The sequence below is a fragment of the Sapajus apella genome, unplaced genomic scaffold (assembly GCF_009761245.1).
Source record: "Sapajus apella isolate SASKATOON/1434 unplaced genomic scaffold, GSC_monkey_1.0 scaffold43, whole genome shotgun sequence".
NCBI classification, from domain to species: Eukaryota; Metazoa; Chordata; class Mammalia; order Primates; family Cebidae; genus Sapajus; species Sapajus apella.
In genome coordinates, this window is record NW_022436983.1 from 4,599,268 (window position 1) to 4,626,707 (window position 27,440).

General features: G+C 47.4%; 1 protein-coding gene across 1 annotated transcript; it reads left to right on the forward strand.

Annotated features, from left to right (window-relative positions):
* The first annotated feature begins 5,947 nt into the window (after positions 1 to 5,947).
* PGD (phosphogluconate dehydrogenase) lies at positions 5,948 to 27,305 on the forward strand. Its single transcript, XM_032300356.1, has 13 exons — positions 5,948 to 6,241; positions 6,722 to 6,797; positions 7,492 to 7,671; positions 11,114 to 11,179; positions 11,870 to 11,988; positions 16,952 to 17,021; positions 20,371 to 20,505; positions 21,998 to 22,187; positions 24,890 to 25,020; positions 25,279 to 25,412; positions 26,025 to 26,124; positions 26,584 to 26,706; positions 26,795 to 27,305. Exons 1-13 carry the CDS (start codon positions 6,234 to 6,236, stop codon positions 26,912 to 26,914), a joined length of 1,452 nt encoding a protein of 483 aa, XP_032156247.1. The 5' UTR covers positions 5,948 to 6,233; the 3' UTR covers positions 26,915 to 27,305.
* Positions 27,306 to 27,440: the final 135 nt, after the last annotated feature.

The following is a 27,440-nucleotide window of genomic DNA, read 5'->3' on the forward strand; positions in this document are numbered from 1 at the left end:
GCGGGTGCCTGTAATCCCAGCTACTCAGGAGGCTGAGGCAGGAGAATCACGTGAATCCAGGAGGTGGAGATTTCAGTGAGCAGAGATCACACCATTGCTCTCCAGCCTGGGAGACAAGAGTGAGACTTTGTCTCAAAAAAAAAAAAAAAAGAATATATGAATAGCTGATAAACACTTGGACATATGTTCATCATTGGGCCAGGCATAGTGGCTCAGGTCTATAATCCCAGCACTTTGAGAGGCCAAGGCAGGTGGATCACAAGGTCAGGAGATCAAGACCATCCTGGCCAACATGATGAAATCCCATCTCTACTAAAAATACAAAAATTAGTGGGGTGTGGTGGTGCACGCCTATAATCTCAGCTATTTGGGAGGCTGAGGCAGAAGAATCGCTTGAACCCAATGAGCCAAGATTGCACCACTGCACTCCAACCTGGCAACAGAGCAAGACTCCATCTCAAAAAGAAAAAAGAAAAAAAATGTTCATCATGATTAGTCATTAGGGAGATACAAATGAAAGCCACAATGAGCTATCAGTATTACATAATAGGCTGGATGTAAAGACAGACCATACTACGTGTTGGGGGGATGTGGAGAAACAAACCCTCATACATTGTAGAAATATGAAGTGATGCAGCCACTTTAGAAATAGTTTAGAGTTGTGCCCAGGTGCGGTGACTCACACCTGTAATCCCAGCACCTTGGGAGGCCGGGGCAGGCAGATCACAAACTCAGGTGATTGAGACCATCCTGGCCAACATGGTGAAACCCTGTGTCTACTAAAAATGCAAAAATTGGCTGGGGGGGCATGCACCTGTAGTACCAGCTACTCAGGAGGCTGAGGCAGGAGAGTTGCTTGAATCCAGGAGGCGGAGGTTGCAGTAGGCCAAGATCGAGCCACTGCACTCCAACCTGGCAACAGAGCAAGATTCCATCTCAAAAAACAAAAAGAAAGTTTTTCTTTCTTCTTTTTTTTTTTTTTTTTGAGACAGAGTGTCACTCTGTCACCCAGTCTAGAGTGCAGTGGCATGATTATGGCTCACTGCAGCCTTGACCTCCCCAGGTTTAAGTGATCCTCCCACCTGAGTTTTTGTGCTTTTAGTAGAGATGGGATTTCACCATATTGCCCAGGCTGGTCTTGAACTCCTGGGCTCAAGTGATCCACCTGTCTCAACCTTCCGAAGTGCTAGGATTACAGGTATGAGCCACCACATCTGGCCAGAAGTTTCTTAAAAGTTAAACTTACTTTACAACGCAGCAATCCACTCCAAAGTATATGTCCAAAAGAAATGAAAACAATTTGTACATTGATTCAAAACATCTGTTTATTTCCCAAACTACGAACAATTCAAATGTGTATCAACAAATAAATGGATAAGTAAATTATGATATAATTGCACAATGGAATACCAGTCAGCAATGAAAAGGAACAAAATACTCATACCTACAACGACACGGACGAGCCTCAGAAATATCATGCTAAGTGAAAGAAGCCAGGCCAAAAAAATTACATACTGTTCCATTTCTATGACATTTCTGGAAAAGGCAGAACTATGCCAAGTAGATCAGAGGTTGGCTGGGGGTGAGAGCAGAGACTGACTACAAATAGACACAAGGGAGCCTTTTGGGGTGAGGGAAGTTTCCTAAAAGTGGATTATGGTGATGGCTACACAACAGTGTACATTAACTAAAAATCATCCAAATGTATACTTACAATGTTTCAATTCTACGACATGTAAATTATCTCATTAAATCTGTATTTTTAAAAAAGAATTGTGCTGTGCAGTTTGACATATTTTAAAGTAGGATGTCTCAGCCGGGTGTGGTGGTGCATGCCTGTAGTCCTAGCTACTCAGGAAGTTGAGGCTAGATTACTCGACCTCAGGAGTTCAAGGCTGCAGTGAGCTATGATCAGTGCACTCCAACCTGAGCAACAGAACAAAGACCCTGTCTTTAAAAAAATTAAAAACAAAGTAGGTTGCCAATATAATTTGTCATCCAAACCAGATCAATTCTGAGAATGAAAGAGATTGCAATTAATAGCCAAGCAAGAAGACAGGTGCGGGCCAGGTGCAGTGGCTCATGCCTATAATCCCAAACACCTTGGGAAGCTGAGGTAGGAGGATGACTTGAGACCAGCTTGGGCAAGACAGTAAACCCCTGTCTCTACCACACCCCCCGACAAAAAAAATAAAATAGCCAGCGTGATGGCAAGCACCTTGGTTCCTGGCTATTCAGGGGGACTGAGGTAGGAGGATCGCTTGAGCCCAGGAGTTCAGGGATGCAGGGAGCTGTGATCATACCACTGCACTGCAGCCTGGGATATAGAGAGAGATCTGTGTCTTTAAAAAAAAGACAAGTGGGCCGGGCGCGGTGGCTCACGCCTATAATCCCAGCACTTTGGGAGGCCCAGGCGGGTGGATCACGAGGTCAAGAGATCAAGACCATTCTGGTCAACATGGTGAAACCCCGTGTCTACTAAAAATACAAAAAAATTAGCTGGGCATGGTGGCGTGTGCCTGTAGTCCCAGCTACTTGGGAGGCTGAGGCAGGAGAATTGCTGGAACCCAGGAGGCAGAGATTGCGGTGAGCTGGGATTGTGCCACTGCACTCCAGCCTGGGTAACAAGAGTGAAACTCCGTCTCAAAACAAAATAAAACAAAACAAACAAACAAAGACAAGTGTGGGCCACGTGCAGTGGCTCACAACTATAATAATCCAAGCACTTTGGGAGGCCAAGGCGGGCAGATCACGAGGTCAGGAGTTCCCAACCAGCCTGGCCAACATAGTGAAACCCTGTCTCTACAAAAATATTTTTAATAATTAGCCAGGCATGGTGGTGGGCACTTGTACTCCCAGCTACTTGGGAGGCCAAGGCAGGAGAATCACTTGAACCCGGGAAATGGAGGTTGCAGTGAGCCGGGATCACACCACTACACTCCAGCCTGGGTGACAGAGTGAGACTTCATCTCAAAAAAAAAAACAAAACACAAGTGTGAAGTAGGACTATTCCAGACCAATTGGCATAAAAAAAAAAAAAAAAAAAAAACTGGTATAGACCGGGTGTGGTGGCTCACACCTGTAATCCTAGCACTTTGGGAGGCCAAGGTGGGCAGATCACAGAGTCAGGTGATCAAGACCATCCTGGCCAACATGATGAAGCCCTGTCTCTACTAAAAATACAAAAATTAGCTGGGTGTGGTAATGTGTGCGTGTAGTCTCAACTACTCAGGAGGCTGAAGCAGGAGAACAGTTTGAACCTGGGAGGTGGAGGTTGCAGTCAGCCGATATTGTGCCACTGCACTCCAGCCTGGGCGACAGAGCAAGATTCCATCTCAGAAAAAAAAAAAAAGCAAACTGGTATAAACTAGTCATTCAACGGCAACAGTTAGTGGTCAACTGCCACGTGCAGGGCTTACGGAAGGTGATAGAAGTACAATGGACAAGATAGACCCATTCCCTGACCTCTCATACATGATGGTCTAATGAGTGAGATGGAGACAAGCACTGTGCTAAGAGCACACGGAAGAGGCACCTAAATCTGCCTGAGAAAGTAGGGGAAGCCTGTGAGCTGAGGCTGCAGCTGGCAGGACTCAGCCAGGTGAAGAGCAAGGAGAACAGCTACTTAGGCCTCGTTCTGGAACCAATAAATGGTTCGGGGTCTCTGGAATACCGTGGGACTAGGACAAGAGGGCGTAGTGTGGAGAAGACACTGCAGAGCTTGTCTTTTTCTTTCTTTTTTTTTTTTTTTTTTTTTTTTTTTGATCCGAGGTTTTGCTCTTGTTTCCCAGGCTAGAGTGCAGTGCTGTGATCTTGGCTCATTGCAAACTTTCCTGGGTTCAAGTGATTTTCCTGCCTCAGGCTCCCCAGTAGCTGAGATTACAGGTGTCTGCCACCACGCCCGGCTAATTTTTTGTATTTTTAGTAGAAATGGTTTCACCATGTTGGCCAGGCTGGTCTTGAACTCCTCACCTCAAGTGATCCACCCACCTCAGCCTCCCAAAGTGCTGGCATTACAGGCTAGAGCCACTGTGTCTGGCCCAGAGCTTATCTTTCAAGGTAAAATGTATTATCTGGGCTAGGGATCTACAGAGAAAGGGCTGTCTCTCCACCCTGGCTTAGTCTAATTGACCAACTCCTTGGACTTAAGCTCAGGCTGGGTCCACATTTCTGGACATTGTACTGGATGCTGCGGAAAAATGAAAAGTATTTGTAGCTGGGCACGGTGGCTCACACTGTAATTCCAGCACTTTGGGAAGCCGAGGCGGGTGGATCACCTGAGGTCAGGAGTTTGAGACCATCCTTACCTACATGGTGAAACCCCGTCTCTACCAAAAATACAAAAATTAGCCGGGTGTGGTGGTGCATGTCTGTAGTCCCAGCTACTCCAGAGGCTGAAGCAAGAGAATTGCTTGAACCTGGGGGGCCGAGGTTGCAGTGAGCCAAGATCACATCATTGCACTCCAGCCTAGGGCAACAGAGTGAGATTCCGTCTCAAGTTAAAAAAGAAAGTATTCGTAACAGGATGTGCTGGGGCACCCTATTCCCAAAGGAATGTAGTATATCGGTATTAACTGTGGTGAAGAGGATAAGATGCTTGGGATGATACCGGTTTGGATCAGGAAGATAAGAGATACTATTATTACCCAACTCATGAGTATGTGATTGTCAAATGGGAAATTTTTTCCATAGCAAACACCTCGAGTCACGGACGTGTATATAACAGCTGAGCGTGAACTATGGGAACACTCAGGAGTGTCGCAGGAAGCTGCAAAGTTGCTGTTCTACCTCTTTCTCCAGATGGTTTCACAAAGTAAGAGAAATGTTTTGATTTGGTGCTAGTTTTCCACTGTGATTGCTGCCTCTCTTTTCAGTCCTTTCCACACAAAAGGTAGATGAGTACCAAATGCCAAACACAAGTTCCCGTCTGCCTGGTGCCGTGGCTCACACTGTAATCCCAGCACTTTGGGAAGCCGAGGCGGGTGAATCACCTAAGATCAGGAGATCGAGACCATCCTGGCCAACATGGTGAAACCCCATCTCTACTAAAAATACAAAAATTAGCCAGGTGTGGTGGCGTGTGCCTGTAATCCCAGCCACTCGGGAGGCTGAGGCAGGAGAATCGCTTGAACCCAGGAGGCGGAGGTTGCAGTGAGCCAAAGCGCCATTGCACTCCAGCCTGGGTGACAGAGCGAGACTCCGTCTCAAAAAAAAAAAAAAAATCTAGAACTCAGAAACTTTTGAACAACAATTTCCTCCTTGCACAAAGGGACTCGGTAAGATGAGCCAGCGCTGCTTGGCAACTTTGCAAATCTCTTTAATGTGTGGCTTAAGACGGCTGGATTTTCTTTCTTTCTTTCTTTTTTTTTTGGATGGCCGCTCACTACACTTTAGGGCGAAGACGGCTGGATTTTCATACCTGCTTCTGCATTTAACCTGGGGCATCTCGCGGGTCACACGGCCTCTGCAAAGCGAGAAGGGGTTCAATGCCGTGATCTCCGGGCCTGGATCAAAAGACTCAAGTCCTGGCCCCATCACACTCCGAGCAGTACAAACACCGCCTGCGCTGGCGGTGCCCGGGTCTCTTCACTCGCAGAGAGCGGTTGCACCGCCCCCAATCAGGGTCGCCCTGAGGCTCAGCCTTCCCCGGCCCCACTCCGAGCGCGCACAGGGCTGACGAGCCCACCCGGCCCCTGCCCCGCAGCACAGGGACACGGCGCGGACCCCGCACGGGGTACCGCAGTGACCCGAGGAAGGAGCGGTGGACGCTCGCTCCAGAGGCGTCCGAGTGCTGGTAAACTGTAAAGCGCGGTCCTGCGTGGGTTGCTATGGCTATGGCTGCGCCAGGCTGCGCCAGGCGGAAGGCCTGCAGGACCAAGGTGCAGCCGGGACGAGGGCGCAGCGCCCCGGAGCTCCCGCTTCGTACCGAGGCGTGTTGGAAATCTCCGCGCAGGTGGGGAGCCCGAGCCTGGCCCGGGCAATGTAATCGAGGACTCGGCGCTCTACTGATCCGGCCCCCGGGAGTGGGCGTGCCCATTTGCCTCGGGTGGTCTAACAGGCGTCGGAGAGAGCCAATAGTATGGCTTCGCAACTCCGCCCCTTCCATTCGATTGGCCGGTGCTGGAAAGCCGGGCGTGAGCGGCCGCAGACTCGGTAGTGAGTCGCCGCGGGTCTCTGCCTCGCTCGCCCTCCGCGCCTCGCCACTCTTGGGTTCTTCTGCTCTGTCCGCCGCCATGGCCCAGTGAGTGACTTGCCTTGGGCAGCCAGGCTCGGCCTCGACCTCGGCCTGCGGGGAACTCTCCGGGGACCGGGATTTGCCTAGTTCTTTTGGATGCCTTCCGCCCTGCGGGTCGCCTGAGCCCACCTGGTGCCCTGGGGCCCCTGCCTTACCCACGGGCCCGACCCCCTGCACTTTCGGCCGCGCAGGCTCGGGGCGGGGCGGGTCCCTTCGAGGGCCAGGGAGGAGGCGCGGCCAGGCCTTGCCGACCCAGCGGGGACACCTGCGGGAAGCGTGCCAGCCGGAGTCGGGCGCGAGGGCGGAGCTGGGGGCCGCCTGCCCGGCAGAGGCTCTGCAGCTTGCGCGCCCGGCTTCGGCGGCGTCCGCGGGGAGGCGCGGAGGAAAGTGCAGACCCCAGTCACGGCCGAACGGGGGAGGGCCGGGCCGCTGGATTGCCGCGCGTCGAGCGGCGTTGACTCCTTTGTTCTGTTTCCATTCCTCCAGAGCTGACATCGCGTTGATCGGATTGGCCGTCATGGGCCAGAACTTAATTTTGAACATGAATGACCACGGCTTTGTGGTAAGCCGCGCGGGCGCATTGTCTTCTCTCTGGTTCCCTGGCGCCTTAGCCGAGGCCGGCAATGGGTCTGGGAGCGCACGGGTCTCTTGTCCGCGCTTTGCAAACGCGCTCGGTTGCTGCCCGTGGCATTTTTGTACGGAAAGGAGAAGCACCCTGTAGGCGTGGGCGGGGCGGGCCGACCCGGAACTTAGTCCTGCGGAGTGTGCCTGTGGGTCAGTGAGGTTCACAGCCCGCATAAAAGGATCAGTGTCAAGTAGAGACGAAGGGCGGGGAAGGAGAACCCCTGCTGGCTGTGTAGAGCTCTAACTTGATTGCCTGGTAAGTTCAGGGGAGAGTGAAAATGTTTCTTCTAAATGCTAAAGTGGCTTAGGCGTCAGGATGATCAGTAACAACAGACAGAGCCTCCTGTGGAACTGACCGATTCCTGGATTTGATTCCGAGTCCCAGCAGGTTACCTGTGGACTCCACCTGACATGCCAGGGGCAGTTGACCTTCGCCTCGGTTCTCTGCCGTTTCATCCTAGTGAGGTGACATAACTTTACAGTGAGCCTCCCACAGCTGGGGGAGGGAAAGGCAAAGGCAGGTCTGACCTTCCCCAGAACTTGGGCCCAGTGGAAGTGTCATTGTTATTTGGGCCACAGTCTGAAAGTCTTCAGTGTCCTGGATCTCCTACTCAGGCCTTTTGTCCTCCTAGGTCTGTGCTTTTAATAGGACCGTCTCCAAAGTTGATGATTTCTTGGCCAATGAGGCAAAGGGAACCAAAGTTGTGGGTGCTCATTCCCTGAAGGAGATGGTCTCCAAGCTGAGGAAGCCCCGGCGGATCATCCTCCTGGTGAAGGCTGGGCAAGCGGTTGATGATTTCATCGAAAAATTGGTGAGGCCAGCTCTGCCCTCATCTGCTGCCATGATAACAGCTGTTTTTGGTTCCTTCCCTTAGTTCTACTTCTTTTAACTCCATTTTTTTTTTTTTTTCAATTTCTGCTAAGTTCTGACAAAATGATTGCTTAACTGTTGCAGTGTTGGTTAACTCGAGTGGCACTTATGAAGTAACTGTGTCCTTTGGTGATAGTAATTCTGAGGATACTAACAGACATTTCAGTAAAAATTCATTAGGGCACAGTGGCTCAGTTCTGTAATCCCAGCATTTTGAAAGGCTGGTGCAGATGGATTGCTTGAGCCCAGGAGTTTGAGACCAGCCTGGGCAACATGGTGAAACCCTGTGCCTACATAAAATTAAAAAAATTGGCTGGGTATGGTGGTGCAAGCTTGTGGTCCCAGCTACTTGTGAGGCTGAAGTAGGAAGATCACTTGAGACCACAGTGATCCAAGATCTCACCACTGTACTCCAGGTGCCTGGGAGACAGAGCAAGACCCTGTCTGAAAGGAAAAAAAAAAAAAATGCCGGGCATGGTGGCTCACATCTATAATCCCAGCACTTTGGGGTAGGCAGGTGGATCATGAGGTCAGTAGTGTAAGACCAGCCTGGCCAAGATGGTGAAACCCTGTCTCTACTAAAAATACAAAAATTAGCTGGGCGTATTAGTGGGCACCTGTAATCCCAGCTACTCGGGAGGCTGAGGCAGAGGTTGCAGTGAGCCGAGGTCACACCACTGCGTTCCAGCATGGGTGACAGAACAAGACTCTGTCTCGAAAAAAATTAAATTAAAAAATATATTTCACTAACTAGTGCTTTTACAGGGTTCTCTGTCTTTGATTTTCAAAATAATCTGACAGTGTTGATTGTGTAATGTTTATGAGTGTTTATCACTGTTCACTAATAAATCCTGGTGTCTGAATTCAGAAATAGATTTCATTTTTCTCAGTATTCCTGTAAAGCAACAATTCTGAAGTAGTTGTATAATTTAATATAAATCACAAGAGATCTCCTTAGGGGCTGGGTGCGGTTGCTCGCACCTATAATCTCAGCCCTTTGGGACGCCAAGGTGGGTGGATCACCTGAGGTCAGGAGTTCGAGACCTGCCTGGCCAACATGGCGAAACCCTGTCTCTACTAAAAATACAAAAATTAGCTGGGCGTGGTGGCGCACACCTTAATCCCAGCTACTTGGGAGGCTGCGACAGCAGAATTGCTTGAACCTGGGATGCAGAGGTTACAGTGAGCTGAGATTGTGCCACTGCCCACCAGCCTGGCAACAGTGACACTCTGCCTCAAAAAAATAAAAATAAAAACAAGAGCTCCCCTTAGGGAATCTTAGGGAGCTGGATGCTTTTTGTACCAAACAGTTTGTTGGCTTTAGCAAGATACCTTTTTTGGAAGAAAAAAGTAGGGGAGGCCGGGCGCAGTGGCTCAAGCCTGTAATCCCAGCACTTTGGGAGGCCGAGGCGGGTGGATCACAAGGTCAAGAGATCGAGACCATCCTGGTCAACATGGTGAAACCCCGTCTCTACTAAAACTACAAAAAATTAGCTGGGCATGGTGGCGCGTGCCTGTAGTCCCAGCTACTCAGGAGGCTGAGGCAGGAGAATTGCCTGAACCCAGGAGGCGGAGGTTGCGGTGAGCCGAGATGGCGCCATTGCACTCCAGCCTGGGTAACGAGCGAAACTCCGTCTCAAAAAAAAAAAAAAAAAAAAAAAAAGTAGGGGAACCATTAGAAATAATGTATTAATATACCCCCAAATAATTGTACAGTAACTGCTCTGAAGAAGCCAGGCGCTACCCATTTAGAAGAAATGTTTCGTTGCACAAAGTGCAGTGATAGCTCAGGGGAGGCTGAGCATCCCTTATTAGAGGACTGGTGTCAACAGTGGGGTTGTTTCCACAGGGAGAAGGATTTGTAACCAGCATGCCACTGTTTTTCAGACAGATGACCTAGAAAGGAAGAACATTGTGATTTTAAAAAAAAAAAAGGACATGGTAATTTTTTTGTATGGCGAGCTGCCCGTGATCAGTTTCAGAGAAAACTGAAAAATGGTGGATGATTCCTCAATATAGGAAGATACTAAGTAATGTTAACTGGAGGCTTGTAGGGGGAAGATTCAGTAATAAATAACAAAGCCGAGCCTGGTTGGTGTGCTCTGGGCACACCATGTTCAAGGCTCTTTCTCTTCCTGATCTCCAAACTGTGGTCAAAAAATCATTCATACACTAAACCATTTGATATTGACTTACCGAAGCCTTATTCTCTTCTAGGCACAGATGTTATAGTCAGTGTTTATTTGCTTACTTAAAAATAGAAATGGGGTCTTGCTATGCTGTTCAGGCTGGTCTGAAACTTGTGGGCTCAAGCGATCCACCTGCCTCAGCCTCCCAAAGTGTTGGGATGGATTACAGGTGTGAGCCACTGACCCTGGTAAGCCCTAAACTTTTAAATAGAGTCCAACTCTAATCACAGAGAGGGTTATTAAAGGTTAAATAGACTAGGTGCGTTGCCCTCCTGCCCAGCCAGGAGGATCTTTTGAGCCCAGGAGTTTGAGTCTAGCCTGGGCAATGAGATTAGTGTGGGCAACATGGTGAGACTCCATCTCTACAAAAAAATTTTTTTTTTTTTAAGGCAGAATCTCACTCTATCTCCCAGGCTGGAGTGCAGTGGCTCGATCTCAGCTCACTGCAGCCTTTGCCTCCTGGGTACAGTTCTCCTGCCTCAGCCTCCTGAGTAGCTGGGATTATAGGTGCAGGCCACCAAACCCGGCTAATTTTTCTAAATTTAGTAGAGATGAGGTTTTACCATGTTGGGCTGGTCTCAAACTCCTGACCTTGTGATCCGCCCACCTTAGCCTCCTAAAGTGTTGAGATTACAGGTGTGAGCCACTGTGCCTAGTCTCTACAAAAAAGTTTTGGTTTTTTTTTTTGTGTGTGTTTTTTTTATGAGACGGAGTTTGACTCATGTTACCCAGGCTGGAGTGCAATGGCGCGATCTCGGCTCACCGCAACCTCCGCCTCCTGGGTTCAGGCAATTCTCCTGCCTCAGCCTCCTGAGTAGCTGGGATTACAGGCACACACCACCATGCCCAGCTAATTTTTTGTATTTTTAGCAAAGACGGGGTTTCACCATGTTGACCAGGATGGTCTTGATCTCTTGACCTCGTGATCCACCCACCTCGGCCTCCCAAAGTGCTGGGATTATAGGCTTGAGCCACCGCGCCCGGCCTACAAAAAAGTTTTTAAAAATTGGCTAGACGTTGTGGTTCAGGGAGTTGAAGGTTGCAGCGAGTCATGTTCACACTACTGTATTGCAAGCTGGGCAACAGAATGAGACTCTTTTTAGGCTATGTTTATTTGGAATAAGTTCTTGTTTGTTTTAATTTGCCAAGGAATGTTTCGTTTTGGTCCATCTTAATGCCAGTGTCTGGTTACAGGTACCATTGTTGGACACTGGTGACATCATCATTGATGGAGGAAATTCTGAATATAGGGACACCACAGTAAGTGTTCTTCAGTCTAGATTCTTCCAGGTTTTGAGAACATTCTAAAAAAAGTGTCAGCACTGAATGTGTGACAGTAGGGTGAACTGCCCTGTGGTACTGATTTTCTTGAGATTGCTACTGATATAATAGTTCTTAGCCTTTCTTTCTGCTAAGACACACTTGGTGGGTGACATTCTCAGTCATGCATATAACTCAAAGAGAATGACTACTCAGCTACAGCAGGCCGAGAGTTTATGTTTAACACCTCCCCTTCTCCTTCCAACTAATCCATGATATGTCAACGTATAACTGCCTTAGAACCAGTGCTCTAAGGTATCAAATGCTGGGGGACGTCCTGTGTGCTCTAAAGTGCTGAATGGCAGTAAATTGTATTAAACCAACTCTTAATTGAGTCTTATTATTTAATGTCTTTTCTAGTAAAATGGCAATGTGTGTTTGGCTTAATTATTTCACTTTGGGGAAGAGGTAGGTATCTTGAATGTCCATAGTTGTTTTGTTTTTTAACTCCTACACATAGGGGATGAACTTTCCTGAGTAATCCATTATTCCTAGATCCTTGGGTCATTTCCTGTCAAATGGAGGCTCTCCCTACCTATCTTATACTTCCTCTCATTTATAAGGAGAAACATTTTTTGGGGAGCATAATGAAACATGGAAACATAATGAATTTATTTTTCTGTCCTTCAGAGACGGTGCCGAGACCTCAAGGCCAAGGGAATTTTATTTGTGGGGAGTGGAGTCAGTGGAGGAGAGGAAGGGGCCCGGTATGGCCCATCACTCATGCCAGGAGGCAACAAAGAAGCATGGTGAGTACCGTTAACACTGTGCTCATCTCTGTACAAGGGAGCTGGGCTTTGAGAATGAATAAGCCAGGAGCAGTTCTGCCACCCTCATCTCCACTCTGGCGCCCTGAGGGTGACAGCTGGGAGATGCTGGCAGTTTCTTTTATCTAGATGTTTTGTTGCTTTGACATAACATATGTGTACAGACCTCTTTTGCCTTTTTTCTTCTGTTATTTCTATCAAGACTGATACCTGATGTTCTAAATAGGGTTCTCCCGCATGGCCCAGGCTGGAGTGCAGTGGCAAGATCTTGGCTCACTGAAACCTCTGCCTCTTGGGCTCAAGTGATTCTTGTGCCTCAGCCTCCTAGGTAGCTGGGATTACAGGCGCCCGCAACCATGCCTGGCTAATTTTTGCATTTTAGTAGAGATTAGGTTTTACCATGTTGCTCAGGGTGGTTTTAAACTCCTGATCTTAGGTGATCTGCCCGCCTTGGCCTCTCATAGTGCTGGGATTACAGGTGTGAGCCACTGTGCCCCGCCTCTAAATAGGCTTTAAGGAAGCAGCTCAGATGATGTTCTCTGCAATGTCTGGATGTAGGAATAAGGTCTGCCTCCTTTAGTTGATAATGTAGCCCAAAGTAACTTTTACTTTTTTTTGTTTTGCTTTGTTTTGTTTTTGAGACAGAGTCTTGCTCTGTTGCCAGGCTGGAGTGCAGTGGCATAATCTTGGCTCACTGCAACCTCCACCTCCTGAGTTCAAGCGATTCTTCCACTTCAGCCTCCTACGTAGCTGGGACCACAGGCGCGTGCCACCATGCCTGGCTAATTTTTGTATTTTTACAAAAATGGGATTTCACCATGTTGGCCAGGATGGTCTCGATCTCATGACCTTGTGATCCACCTGCCTCCCTCCCAAAATGTTGGAATTACAGGCATGAGCCACCTTGCCTGGCCTCTTTTTTTTTTTTTTGGAGACAGAGTCTCACTCTGTCACCCAGGGTGGAGTGCAATGACACCATCCCTGCTCACTGCTACCTCTTCCTCCCAGGTTCAAGCAATTCTCCTGCCTCAGCCTCCTGAGTAGCTGGGATTACAGGTGTGTGCCACCATGCCCAGCTAATTTTTTTTTTTGTTTTTTTTTTTTTTTTTTTTTTTTTTTGGGACGGAGTTTCGCTCTTGTTACCCAGGCTGGAGTGCAATGGCGCGATCTCGGCTCACTGCAACCTCCGCCTCCTGGGTTCAGGCAATTCTCCTGCCTCAGCTTCCTGAGTAGCTGGGATTACAGGCACGCGCCACCATGCCCAGCTAATGTTTTGTATATTTAGTAGAGACAGGGTTTCACCGTATTGACCAGGATGGTCTCGATCTCTTGACCTCGTGATCCACCTGCCTCGGCCTCCCAAAGTGCTGGGATTACAGGCTTGAGCCACCACACCCGGCCAATTTTTGTATTTTTAGTAGAGACAGGGCTTCACCATGTTAGTCAGGCTGGTCTTGAACTCCTGATCTTGTGAACTGCCTGCCTTGGCCTCCCAAGTGCTGGGATTACAGGCGTGAGCCACCGCACCCAGCCAATTTATATTTTTTATATGTATATATAAAATTGTGGATAATGGGAAAATCTGGCTGGGCTTGGGAATGGCCTGGGAATTAGGTGGAACATTTTTTCTTTTTTAAGATGGCATCTCACTCTGTGACCAGGCTGGAGTACAGTGACATGACCTTGGCTCACTGCAGTCTCTGCCTCTTGGGTTCAAGTGATTCCCCTGCCTCAGCCTCCCAAGTAGCTGAGACTACAGGCGCATGCCACCGCACCCGGCTAATTTTTTGTATTTTAGTAGAGATGGGGTTTCACCATGTTGGCCAGGATGATCTTGATCTCTATCTCCTGACCTCGTGATCTGCCCACCGCGGCCTCTCAAAATGCTGAGATTACATGCATGAGTCACGACGCCCAGCCATGGAACATTTTTATTTGACTTGGACAAAAACAAGCTTGGCCCTGTTCACTGTTCTGTATAGGAGGAATGTTGGCCGTAGAAGAGGAGGTGCTTGGATGGTGTGAAATGAGGGATGTCTGAGATCTGAACGGGGGCAGGTGAGTGGGGTGGAGAATCACAGCAGAAAGACGGAAGTGATGGACTACATGTAAGTTAGACTGAGGGGCAACACCGCTGCTGAGACTGCAGGGAAAGAGCAAGCCAGTCAGAAGAAAGTAGGGAAACGGAGCAGAAGAGAAAGAAGGAGCCAGGGGAAGGGAAGTATCCTTTTAGGGGAACATGGAGAGATAACATTCTTTTCTGAATGAGTTTGATTCTTGAATTGTCTAGAATTCTAATAGGGAGTAAAGTACAGGAGTGATCAAACAGAACCCCGAAAGGTGAGGGGCTTATTTTGAAAAGGTTGGGCATGGTGGCTCATGCCTGTAATCTCAGCACTTTGGGAGGCTGAGATGAGAGGATCACTTGAGGTCAGGAGTTCGAGACCAGCCTGGCCAACATGATGAAACCCTGTCTGTACTAAAAATACAAAAATGAGCTGGGAGTGGTAGGGAGCACATGTAATCCCAGCTACATGGGAGGCTGAGGCACGAGATTTGCTTGAACCCGGGAGGCAGAGGTTGCAGTGAGCTGTACCACTATACTCCATCATGGGTGGCAGAGCAAGACTCTGACTCAATTAAAAAATACATACATGATTCTTTAAATTACCTTTCTGGTGAATGAGTCTGGGGATTCTCTTCAGTGTGTTATTAATAAAACACAGAAGTAGAGAGGCCTTCCTGCTTTTCAAAAGTTTAAACAGCTGCATGTGCAGTGGCTTGTTCCTGTAGTCCTAGCTACTCAGGAGACAGGTGAGAGAACTGCTTGAGCCCAGGAATTCAAGGCTGGCCTGGACAACATAGCAAGACCTTGTTTTTTTTTTGAACCAGAGTCTCACTTTGTTGCCCAGGCTGGAATGCAGTGGTGCGATCTCTGCTCACTGCAAGCTCTGCCTCCCAGGTTCAAGCGATTCTCCTGCCTCAGCTTCTGGAGTAGCTGGGATTACAGGCATCCACCACCATGCCTGGCTAATTTTTGTATTTTTAGTAGAGACAGGGTTTCACCATGTTGGCCAGGCTGGTCTCGAACTCCTGACCTTGTGACCTGCCTGCCTCGGCCTCCCAAAGTGCTTGGATTACAGGTGTGAGCCACTGTGCCCGGCTGAGACCTTGTTTCGTTTCTTAAAAAAAAAAAGGTTTGAAAATACTTATCTGGGAGCACCTGCACAGTGGGTAGTTAGAAAGGCAGACAGCACACAGTGCACATAAAAATATTTGACATTCGGAGTGAAGATTTTGTGTCTGTACCAAAAACTTTTTGTGAGGAAGGCCTGACTGGCCAGTAGAGAGAAGAGTGAGGGAAAGCCTCATCTCCGTGCTGAGTTGTGGAAGGAGTGAACAGCGGCCTTTCTCTGAATGGTAACATAGCTCTCAAAAACGCGGCCTGGTTCTTCACCCAAATCTCCAGAACTGTTCTGTGCCTGGCAACACACATTCAGAGAAACAAAAGGTCTCTTCACTTGTTAAAAGCCATTATAAGGAGAAATAAAGAAAAAAAAATTAAAAGAGGGTCTCTAAAGGAACTTTTGTATTGCTTACTGTTTCCAATCATACCTTCTGCTGCTGCTGCAATAGAAATTTCTGAGCCAGGTGCGGTGGCTCATGCCTGTAATCTCCGTGACTCAAGAGGCTGAGGTGGGAGGAGTGCTATAGCCCAGGAATTCAAGATCAGCCATGTCCACACAGGGAGACCCCATCTCTGCAGCAATAACAAAAAAGTTAGCCGGGCCTGGTGGCTCATGCCTGTAGTACCAGCACTTTGGGAAGCTGAGGTGTGAGAATTGCTTGAGGCCAGGAAGGAGCTCAACACCAGCCTGGGTAACATAGCAAGACCCTGTCTCTACAAAAATTTTTTGGCAGGGCACAGTGGCTCACACTGGTAATCCCAGCACTTTGGAAGGCTGAGGTGGGTGGATCACAAGGTCAGGAGTTCTAGACCAGCCTGACTAACATGGTAAAACCAGGTTTCTACTAAAAATACAAAAATTAACCGGGTGTGGTGGTGCGTGCCTGTAATCCCAGCTATTCCAGGAGTCTGTGGCAGGAGAATTGCTTGAACCTGGGAAGCAGAAATTGCAGTGAGCCAAGATCGTGCCATTGCACTCCAGCCTGGGCAACAGCGAGACTGTCTCAAAAAAAAAATTTTTTTTTTTAATTAGCTGGGTGTGTGGCACACACCTGTAGCCCCACCTACCTAGAAGGCTGAGGCAGGAGGATCACCTGAGTCCAGGAGCTTGAGACTGCAGGGAACCATGATTGCGCCACTGCACTCCAGCCTGGGCAATAGAGCGAGATCCTGTCTCTAAGAAGACATTTCTTTGATGATGCTCCCGCTCAGCCTTTCTGTCTGTAGTCTCAGTCCAGTAGTCCAGTCTCTGCTTTGAGGGCCCACCAGGATCTAGAGGAGGGGACCTGTTTCAGTCAAGGGTCTGAAGTTTACCTTGAGAACTTATAGCACATTCATTATCTTTTTGTGGGCACTTCCACTCCCATTAGAAAGAAAAAGGTAGGCTCGATGCGGTGGTGGCTTATGCCTTTAATCCCAGCACTTTGGGTAGCCACGGTGGGTGGATTACTTGAGCTCAGGAGTTCAAGACCAATCTGGGCAACATGGTAAAACCCTTTCTCTACAAAAATCCAAAAAAATGAGCTAGGCATGGTATCACAGACCTGTAGTCTCAGCTACTTAGGGGGCTGAGGCAGGAGAATCACTTGAACCTGGGAGGTTGAGGAGGCTGCAGTGAGCTGAGAGCACACCACTGCACTCCAGCCTGGGTGACAAAATGAGACCCTGTCTCAAAAAGATGAGGCTTGGTGCCTCTGGGTATGTAATTGGGCTCTCAGCCTGTCTCTTCTCATTAGCTGATCCGCACTGTTTCCATAGGCCCCACATCAAGACCATCTTCCAAGGCATCGCTGCAAAAGTAGGAACTGGAGAACCCTGCTGTGACTGGGTAAGTTCTGGGCGACTCTTTAAAGCCAGCTGGCAACTTGGGCATGTCTAAGTGATGAAGTGTGCAGAGAAAGGCCACTGTGGTCTCCTGTTGGTTAGCTTGGTGACATAAACGTCTCAGTCTTTGATCACTAGCATAGCCAACGCCTAGAATGCATGCCTGCTCTTCATATATTTGTATCTTAACTGACCGTTCGTAGCCTTGAGGTTGATATTAAAAGCAGCCTTCTGTAATTCATCTAAAAGATGGATTCCTTAAAAAGGAACAGGATGAAGTGAAGTAAGACTTTTTTGAGCCATATTATTTGATGGCCAAAGGAAAGCATGTCAGAATCAAAAGCGGGGTTTGCTTGTCTGGATGAAAGGAAGAGGATCGAATGTCCTATTGCTGTGTCAACTGTTCTGGCCATGAATGTGGAAAATTCCCGTTCCTGTAGCATGGGATTCAGGCATTCTGTGCTTGAACAAAGCAACCTGCTGACTTGCACCCTCACTGAATGAGAAGGAGGGCTAGGCTAGTTCAGAGCTACTTCCCCAGTTCTATTTTGTGGGTGTTTTTTTTTTTTTTTTTCTATTGCCCAGGCTGTAGTACAGTGATGTGATCTCAGCTTACTGCAACATCCGCCTCCCAGGCTCAAGTGATCCTCCTGCCTCAGCCTCCTGAGTAGCTGGGACTGCAGGTGCATGCCACCACACCTAGCTAATTTTTGTATTTTTTGTAGAGACAGAGTTTGACCATGTCACCCAAGCTGGTCTCAAACTCTTGGACTCTCACGTCATATGCCTGCCTTGGCCTCTCAAAGTGCTGGGATTACCGGCGTGAGCCACCATGCCCGACCTCGTGTTGCTGTTAAAGTAAACTTTTATCTTTTTTTTTTTTTTTTTGAGACGGAGTTTTCGCTCTTGTTACCCAGGCTGGAGTGCAATGGCGCGATCTCGGCTCACCGCAACCTCCGTCTCCTGGGTTCAGGCAATTCTCCTGCCTCAGCCTCCTGGGTAGCTGGGATTACAGGCACGCGCCACCATGCCCAGCCAATTTTTTTTTTTGTATTTTTAGTAGAGACGGGGTTTCACCATATTGACCAGGATGGTCTCGATCTCTTGACCTCGTGATCCACCCGCCTCGGCCTCCCAAAGTGCTGGGATTACAGGCTTGAGCCACCGCGCCCGGCCAGTAAACTTTATCTTATATTGTAGATAAACGCTAGGCTTGGGAGACCCGAGTACTAATTCTGGCTGTCCATTAACTTAACTGTGACATCAGGCAAGCCACATCCCTTTGTGGACTTAGTTTCCTTACTTGTAAGATGGGTTGGACTAGATGATCTCCAAGCTCCCTTTAGCTCCTGATTCCTTTTAATTTTATATCAGCAATATTAATGCTAATTTTATTATTCAATTTTATTTTATATGAGATCAACGGGGAGGTTGAAATAAGGACTCAAGGCCAGTGAGGAATCAGGGAAGCCCTCCTTCCTAGGTCAGCCAGTGCTTGGTGGCTTTGGCTACAGCAGCTCACCTGTCCTTACCTTTTCACCAGCGGTCAGCCACTGAGCTCAGTCAGAATCTGCTTAGGGTAGAAAAAGGCTGGTGCTGGGACTGACGTAAAGGGCTGAGTAATCTTCTCATTAGTATGAAGGACTGGAAAGGGAATTATGTTCCCTGACAGTGGATTACTACAGTAAAAGAGGCTGGGTGCAACAGCCCATGCTGTGATCCCAGCATTTTAGGAGGATCCCTTGAGCCCAGGAGTCCAAGGCTGCAGTGAGCCATGATCACACCACTGTACTCCAGCCTGGGTAACAGAGTAAGACCCTGTTTCTTTTAAAAAAAAAAAAAAAAAAAAAAGGCACATGGCTCACACCTGTAATCCTAGCACTTTGGGAGGCTGAGGCAGGTGGATCGCCTAAGGTCAGGGTTTGAGACCAGCCTGGCCAACATGGTGAAACCTTGTCTACTAAAAATACAAAAAATTAGCTGGGCATGGTGGCAGGCCCTGGTAATCCCAGCTACTCGGGAAGCTGAGGCAGGAGAGCTGCTTGAACCTGGGAGGTGGAGGTTGCAGTGAGCCAAGATCACGCCCTTGCACTCCAGCCTGTACAAGAGTGAAACTGTCTCCGGGGGAAAAAAAGTCCTGGTGTGGTGACTCACGCCTGTAATCCCAGCACTCTGGGAGGCCGAGGCAAGCCGATCATAAGATCAAGAGATTGAGACTATCCTGGCCAATATGGTGAAACCCCATCTCTACTAAAAAATACAAAAATTAGCTGGGCTGGTGGCACATACCTGTAGTCCCAGCTACTCAGGAGGCTGAGGAAGGAGAATCACTTGAGCCAAGGAGGCGAAGTTTGCAGTAAGCTGAGATTGCTCCACTGCACTCCAGCCTGGCAACAGAGTAAGACTCCGTCTCAAAAAAAAAAAAAAAAAAAAAAGAAACATGGGCAATTTGCCCTAATGGAAGCGTCAGTCCTATTATCCAAGTGGTAACTGCCAGGAGAGAGACTGCCCAGGTCATCCAAACACTGGGCCTCCTGGGCAGGTGTGTCCCTGTAATGGAGCTAGGTGTAGATGGCTAAGAGCCTGATGCCATGAACTGTTTGGCTCTTGTCACTCCTTTTGTTCCAGTTCCTTGACAATTAAATAATTTTTAGATAATCTGGCTTCCCAGTTACTGTCTATAGGGACAGAATATATTGAGCAGACTAACATTTGTAACCATGAAGATCCATAGTTAAGTTTTTCATTCTACATTCATAAACAGGTATTCTGATTTTATACATCTTGCCAGCTTATAAATAAAGATCTTGTCAATGATGGGACTTTGAAGGGACAGGTTTCTGGGTTTACAAAGTTAAGACCTTGGATCCGGGGTTATTTTACTTAGTAGCTATTAGGAACAACTGCAATACATTCATATTTTTTTACCCAAAAAAGTGATTTAATTAGCCAATATATTTTAATTCTAGATGCTAGAAAAATAGTAACTTTGGGAAAAAGGACTTTTTTCTTGTGGGTGGGGGCTGGGAAGGCAGGGAGTTGTTTTGAATGATGGGGAAGAGTAGAAAATACAGGCTAAACGACCATAGGTATTTAGAGTGAATTCAGGGACTTCAAGAAACCTTTAGAAAAATGAGTCTGGAATTAGTGTTAAATAATATTGTACTGGACTGAAGCTTGTGTTGAATTGTTATATGATTCTTGTATCAAAAATACTGTATTTGTTTGATACTTGTTATTTTTTGTGTGGAGAGGTAGCCTTGCCAGGGACGTTCAGCGTCAAAGCTGATGTGGACTTCTCTGGTGTGTTGCCTGCCTCTCTGAGGGCCTCTTGGTGCTTGTCGTCCTGACAGGTGGGGGAAGAGGGAGCAGGCCACTTCGTGAAGATGGTGCACAACGGGATAGAGTATGGGGACATGCAGCTGATCTGCGAGGCGTACCACCTGATGAAAGACGTGCTAGGCATGGCGCAGGATGAGATGGCGCAGGTCAGGCCCAAGCACTGCCGCTGTGTCCACACTGCAGGAAGTGCGCACTTGACCACTGACACTGAATTTTTCTTCATTCCTATCCCCTTGGCCATTCTGGTGACCTGATTTAAGGGAAACTCAGTAATACGGCTGTACATTATGCTAGTTAGTCACTAAGCAGAATGTCCCCGCAGAGTCTGGGTGGTTATCATCACCACCATTCAGTATACCTTACCTGGGGTCAGACACTGCGTCACTTCACATACCTGTCTCATTTACTCCCACAATCATCCCACATGGCAGATGCTGCGGAAGCTTTCATTTCTGATCAAGTTGGAATTGGCTTTTTGATAGTTAATCCAAAAAGTTGGTCCAAGTAGGGAAGCTGAAGTATTCCCCCACCATTTTATTATGAAAACACTCAAGCACGCAGCACAGTTGAGAGTTTTACAGTGAACACCCGGATACACACCGCCTCCTTTCTCCCGTACACAGGTTCTTGTACTTGCTTTATCAATGCCTGTCCATCCCCCATCAATTTCATCTTATTTTTTGGATACATTCAAAGTAAACTACAGGTATCCTACTCTTGTTTTCCCTAAATACTTCAGCTGAATATATCTTTATCCTGAGGTAAACATAGATTTAAAACATAGGAAAGGACCTTCATTCAGCCGTCATTTTTTGTAGGGCCAAGCCCTGCTTGTTAAGTATGGTTTGCTGATGTGTGTTTTATTCGTGTCTTAAACCACCTAGAATTTCTAGTTTCAGTTACTTCAGATGGGATGTGATCTACAGACACTAGCAAGGCATGTAGTATAGAAGCTTTCCAAATTTTTTGTTGTTTTTCTCCTAATTTTTTATTCATGTCATCCTCACTTATTTCGACTATTATTTGTTGCACTGGCCAGCTTTTATTGTTCTTTCTAAAACATTACCTTAGTTTTCTTTCACAGAAATAGTGCTTTTCTCTTTGTGTTCATTTTTAATTGGTGTATATAATATTTAATGTGTTCACTCAGCAAACACACATGAATGCTTTACTATATGCCAGGCAGGATTTAAATGCTGGGGATATATATATATATAACAGTGAAGAAAACAAAGTCCCCACCCTCCTGGAGCTGAGAAGACAGACAATAGTAAATAAACAGTATAAAACTAGTTAGTGGTGACTGTGAGAAAGAAGAGTAAACTGGGATGAGATGGGGTGATTGCAGACTTCTGGGAAGGCAGCGGTGCACAGAGATCTCAGTGAAGTGAGGAGCCCTTGGCTCTGAGGAGAGAACACTTCTGGTGGCCAGAATTTCTGCATAACCAGGTTCAGATCAAACACAACTAATGCTGGGTTAGCATAAAACTCCCCCAGTAGGAGCAGAAGTCCCCAGGCAGATGCGAGCAGAGCCTGCTGGCAACTGTGAGCATTGGTCAGCATGGACATTGGACCAGGGAGCTTCCTTTCACAGCGCTGGTTCCTCTAACTTGGTTCTCTCCTGTGTTCTGCACGTAGGCCTTTGAAGATTGGAACAAGACAGAGCTAGACTCATTCCTGATCGAAATCACTGCCAATATTCTCAAGTTCCAAGATGCTGATGGCAAACATCTGCTGCCAAAGATCAGGGACAGTGCGGGGCAGAAGGGCACGGGGAAGTGGACCGCCATCTCCGCCCTGGAGTATGGTGTACCCGTCACCCTCATTGGTAATGTTACCCTTTCCGCTTGAGCCCTTTCTTCCACTATTCTGATCTTGATGCCTGGAGGACGGATACAGACTGGTCTTTAGAGAATCTCTTCAGTCCTCTTGAGCTTTCAGAGTGCCTTTGCTCTTTCTGTGAAGAACCTGACCTGACAGCGTGAGAGAGGCTGATGCTGCTTTTGATTCTCTTCTTTGTAGTTCTTATGTCATTCATACAGACTGTGAGGTAAATTCAGAAGGAACTGTCCTTCCTATTCAGTTTATCTTTGGAATATTTTAGCATTAGTGATTTAATTGTAGTCAATGATCTAAGATCTTATTTTGGGGGCAGGTAACTTGAGTGAAGTTTTTCATGAATAACATGGAAAAGAAAAGTTCATGAATAACAGGGCTGGGCACTGTGGCTCACGCCTGTAATCCCAACACTTTGGGAGACTGAGGCGGGTGGATCACCTGAGATCAGGAGTTCAAGACCAGCCTGGCCAACATGGAGAAACCGCATCTCTACTAAAAATACAAAAATTAGCCAGGTGTGGTGGTGGACGCCTGTAATCCCAGCTACTTGGGAGGCTGAGGCAGGAAAATCACTTGACCCGGAGAGGTGGAGGTTGCAGTGAGCCAAGATCGTGCCACTGTTTTCCAGCCTGGGTGACAGAGTGAGATTCTATCTCAAAAATAAACAAAAAATAAAAAAACAGTATTTTCCCATTTGCTCCTCTAGATACAGGTTGCCATTCTCTCCCTAGACTCCTCCCTGCTTTTGACCTCCCTGTTCATTGTGCCTCGCCCTGTTGTGTGTGGCGTAAGGCAGAGTTAAGGAGGGAAGTCGGTGGTTTTTACAGTCTGGTGCTATATAGAAGGAAGTTGGCTGCTTTTAGCAGATCTGAGCTGTAACATAGGTTAGCAGGGAGGGGCCAATAGCTAGGATCAGTTTATTCATCACAAGACTCAAGTGTATGTGAAAGTATTAGGATCTCAGAATCCTATTCTGCTCCTGTGGATCCATACACTCCTTCCCCTAGGACAGCTGGGCCCACACTCTGGCTGGGAGCCCTCATTATTTGTGAACTAATGGGGAAGTCTTCCAGCTGCCCTCTCCCCATGTAACAGGAAGGGTTTGCCTCATTGCCTGTTGCACTAGTCATCTTACAAAGCTTCCTTCTAGAAATGCCAAGTCATCCTGTGTGTGCATTTGGGCCAGGAGAAAGGCAGCTGCTTTCGTGTTTTTCAAGTAGGGTTAGTAATCTCAAGCTATAGCTCCTCCTCTTTCCTTATAAATAAAGTCCTCTGCTAGTTCCCTGAGATTTTACTTCATTTTGTCTGTGGGGGGGAAAAAATGGCTAAGGAGCCATTTATTAATCCCAGCACTTTGGGAGGCCAAGGTGAGTGGATCACAAGGTTAAGAGTTCAAGACCAGCCTGACCAATATGGTGAAAGTGCATCTCTACTAAAAATACAAAAATTAGCCAGGCATGGTGGCGAGTGCCTGTAATCCCAGCTACGTGGGAAGCTGAGGCAGGAGAATTGCTTGAACCCAGGAGCCAGAGGTTGCAGTGAGCTGAGATTGCACCACTGCACTCCAGCCTGGACTACAGAGTGACACCCTGCCTCAAAACAAACAGAGTCCTTTATTCTAAGTATGTAAATTGTCAGTTGAGCAAGTAGTCTTTTATAAGAGTTACTTTTTGAAAATACTAAATGTATTAATATTAAAATACATTAAAATTATTTAATTCAAATGAAGTAAAATGTGAAACTTTGAAGAGCATGGATATACTGAAAACCGTAAAATATTAAAAACCTTAACATTTTTTTGAGAGGTGAGTGTCTGTGACCTCTCAATGTAATATCTTCAAAAAAAAATTAAAGTTCTCTAAATTGAATTTTAAATTGTACTTGTGGACCAACACTGAGTAATTCTACATAACAGTGGTTTTTATTTTATTTTACCTTTTTTTTTTTTTTTTTTTTGAGACGGAGTTTCACTCTTGTTACCCAGGCTGGAGTGCAATGGCGCGATCTCGGCTCACCGCAACCTCCGCCTCCTGGGTTCAGGCAATTCTCCTGCCTCAACCTCCTCAGTAGCTGGGATCACAGGCACGCGCCACCATACCCAGCTAATGTTTTTGTATTTTTAGTAGAGACGGGGTTTCACCATGTTGACCAAGATGGTCTCGATCTCTTGACCTCGTGATCCACCCGCCTCGGCCTCCCAAAGTGCTGGGATTACAGGCTTGAGCCACCGCGCCCGGCCTTATTTTACTATTTTTAGAGAAAAGGTCTTACTCTGTTGCCCAGGCTGGAGAGCAGTGGTGTGATCATGGCTCACTATAGCCTTGAAACCCTGGGCTCAAGTGATCCTCCCACCTCAGCCTCCCCAAGTACTGGGATTACAGGTGTTAGCCACCTTGCCCAGCCGTAACAGTGGTTTTTACCTCTTCATTTTCCGTCAAAACTCCCCTTTGAATTTCATGTTAATCTTTGTGGCTGAATTCTCGTGTTTATATTGGAAGATTGTCTTGGAGTTTTAGTTACCAAATTAACTTAGACCTTCTTATAAAAGCTCTTTCTGACCCATGTTAACTTTTGTGGCCTAAGGTTGGAACTTTCACCCCTTTGTATAAACAGACTTTCCTGCTCTGTCTTTCTCCTGGTTGCTGTGTGAACTCTGGTAATCTATTTCCTCTTCCCGCTACTCCCATGTAGGAGAAGCTGTCTTTGCTCGGTGCTTATCATCTCTGAAGGATGAGAGAATTCAAGCTAGCAAAAAGCTGAAGGGTCCCCAAAAGTTCCAGTTTGATGGTGATAAGAAATCATTCCTGGAGGACATTCGGAAGGTGGGAGACATCCCTGACAGTGGTCTTTGTTGGTCCCATGGCAGGCAGTGGGGGTGGGGGTTGTTGTGGGAGAACACGTGAGACCACAAATGGCAGGTGGAATGAAGTTCAGCCTTCACTTGGATCTTGACTTACACAGCCTTTTCCTAGAATCTTGTCCCTTCTGGGATCTCCACTGCTGATGAGAGTAAGACTGGTAGACATGAGGCGGTCCCTCTCCTAATCGTAATCCTCATAGGTCTCTGTGTCACTCTTCAGGCCCTCTACGCTTCCAAGATCATCTCTTATGCTCAAGGCTTTATGCTGCTAAGGCAGGCAGCCACCGAATTTGGCTGGACCCTCAATTATGGTGGCATCGCCCTGATGTGGAGAGGGGGCTGCATCATCAGAAGGTGAGTGAGAGGCAGCCTGGGAACGACTCACGCTGCTGTGAAGTGCAAGCTTAGGACACTTAGCTTGAGCAGTTTCCAGGGCTGGGCAGTTAGCCCCATAACTGGACACTGGCAACAAGATGGGTTTAGATGATCTGGCACCCTTCTTCCCCATAGCTCTGTTGCTCTAACTAGATTGTCCACTCTACACCTTTGAAAGTGCCTCTTGGGACTTTTGCTCTTTATTTTCATTGAAAATGTCAAATCATAGAAAATGTAACATTCCTACGCGTGACATTACGTCGTTCTCATGTTAGCTGAAGATTCATTTGATGAATCTTATTTTTCTGAAATAGATGATTCAGATGATTCTAATGTTAGTTCTCTTTAGAAATGACTCCAAGAATAGTTTTTAAGTTTTATTTTCACACTGAATATCTGTCAGATTTGCTTCAGCCTCAAAAAGCATGTTTATGTAAAATTAAATGAGTGCTGGCAGCACGCTGCACTTAACAGCTAGCTTGAAGAGATGAGAAATAGAACTTTGTACTTTGCCAGAGTATACATCATCTTCCAACTTACTTTCCTGTTAGAGTTAAAATTCATTGCTTTCTTCCCCCTCGATTATTTCAGTGTATTCCTAGGAAAGATAAAGGATGCATTTGATCGAAACCCAGAACTCCAGAACCTCCTACTGGACGACTTTTTTAAGTCAGCTGTTGAAAACTGCCAGGTATGTAGCCTAGAGCCTGCGCCATCGGTACTCTACCTCCTGGGGGCCATCAGTTTTTCTCTCTGTTTTTTGTCTGAGACGGAGTCTCCCTCTGTTGCTCAGGCTGGAGTGCAGTGGTGTGATCTTGGCTCACTGCAACCTCCGCCTCCCAGGTTCAAGTAATTCTCCTGCCTCAACCTCCTGAGTAGCTGGGACTACAGGCATGTGCCACCACGCCCAGCTAATTTGTTTTTGTATTTTTAGTAGAGATGGGGTTTTACCATGTTGGCCAGGCTGGTCTCGAACTCCTGACCTTGTGATCTGCCCACCTCGGCCTCCTAAAGTGCTAGGATTACAGGCTTGAGCCACCGTGCCGGGCCTAACGATCAGTTTTTCATTTACCCACATTGATGTGAATGAAAATCTATCAGTGTTGCCAAGGGTAAATCACTAATCTCTGGCCTTGCATTTTGTGCCCAGGACTCCTGGCGGCGGGCAGTCAGCACTGGGGTCCAGGCTGGCATTCCCATGCCCTGTTTTACCACTGCCCTCTCCTTCTATGACGGGTACAGACATGAGATGCTTCCAGCCAACCTCATCCAGGTAAGCCTGCAGGGCAGGGGTTAACCTGGCTGGCCCTGAGGGGCATGCGCCTCAGACTATCCTGACCAACCTACTCTCTGTTTCCTAGGCTCAGCGGGATTACTTTGGGGCCCACACCTATGAACTCTTGGCCAAACCAGGGCAGTTTATCCACACCAACTGGACAGGCCACGGTGGCAGTGTGTCATCCTCGTCATACAATGCCTAATCATGCTGCTTCTGTCACCCTCCACGATTCCACAGACCAGGACATTCCATGTGCCTCATGACGTGCCCACATGGCCCTTTGCCCTATTTTCTGTTCAGATCTTTTTTAAAAAAATGTTGTTTAAGTGACTCCTGAGGAAGGCACAGAGTTTATTTGTAAAGTAGCTTTGTGAGAGCTGCTGCGCCCTCTGCCCTTGCCTCTTGGGACTGACCAGGAGCTGCTCGTGTGCGTAGATGTGGGAACCTCCTCCTCACAGCAGTGTCCCCTGTGCTGGTGCAGTTCCCATCACACAGATGGGAAGAGTGTCTGTGCACTCTAAGCAACTGGAACCTCTGTATCATGCGGCTCAATTCCCTTTTCCTTTACTCAATAAAACCGACATCAGACTGAAGCTCTTTCTCTAGATTCTTAAGTAGTCTCACCTTGGCCACACGGAGCCATTATTGCCATTGGCAGAAAGATTTTTCTTTAAAAAAAAAAAAAAAGGCCGGGGGGCGGGTGCAGTGGCTCACACCTATAATCCCAG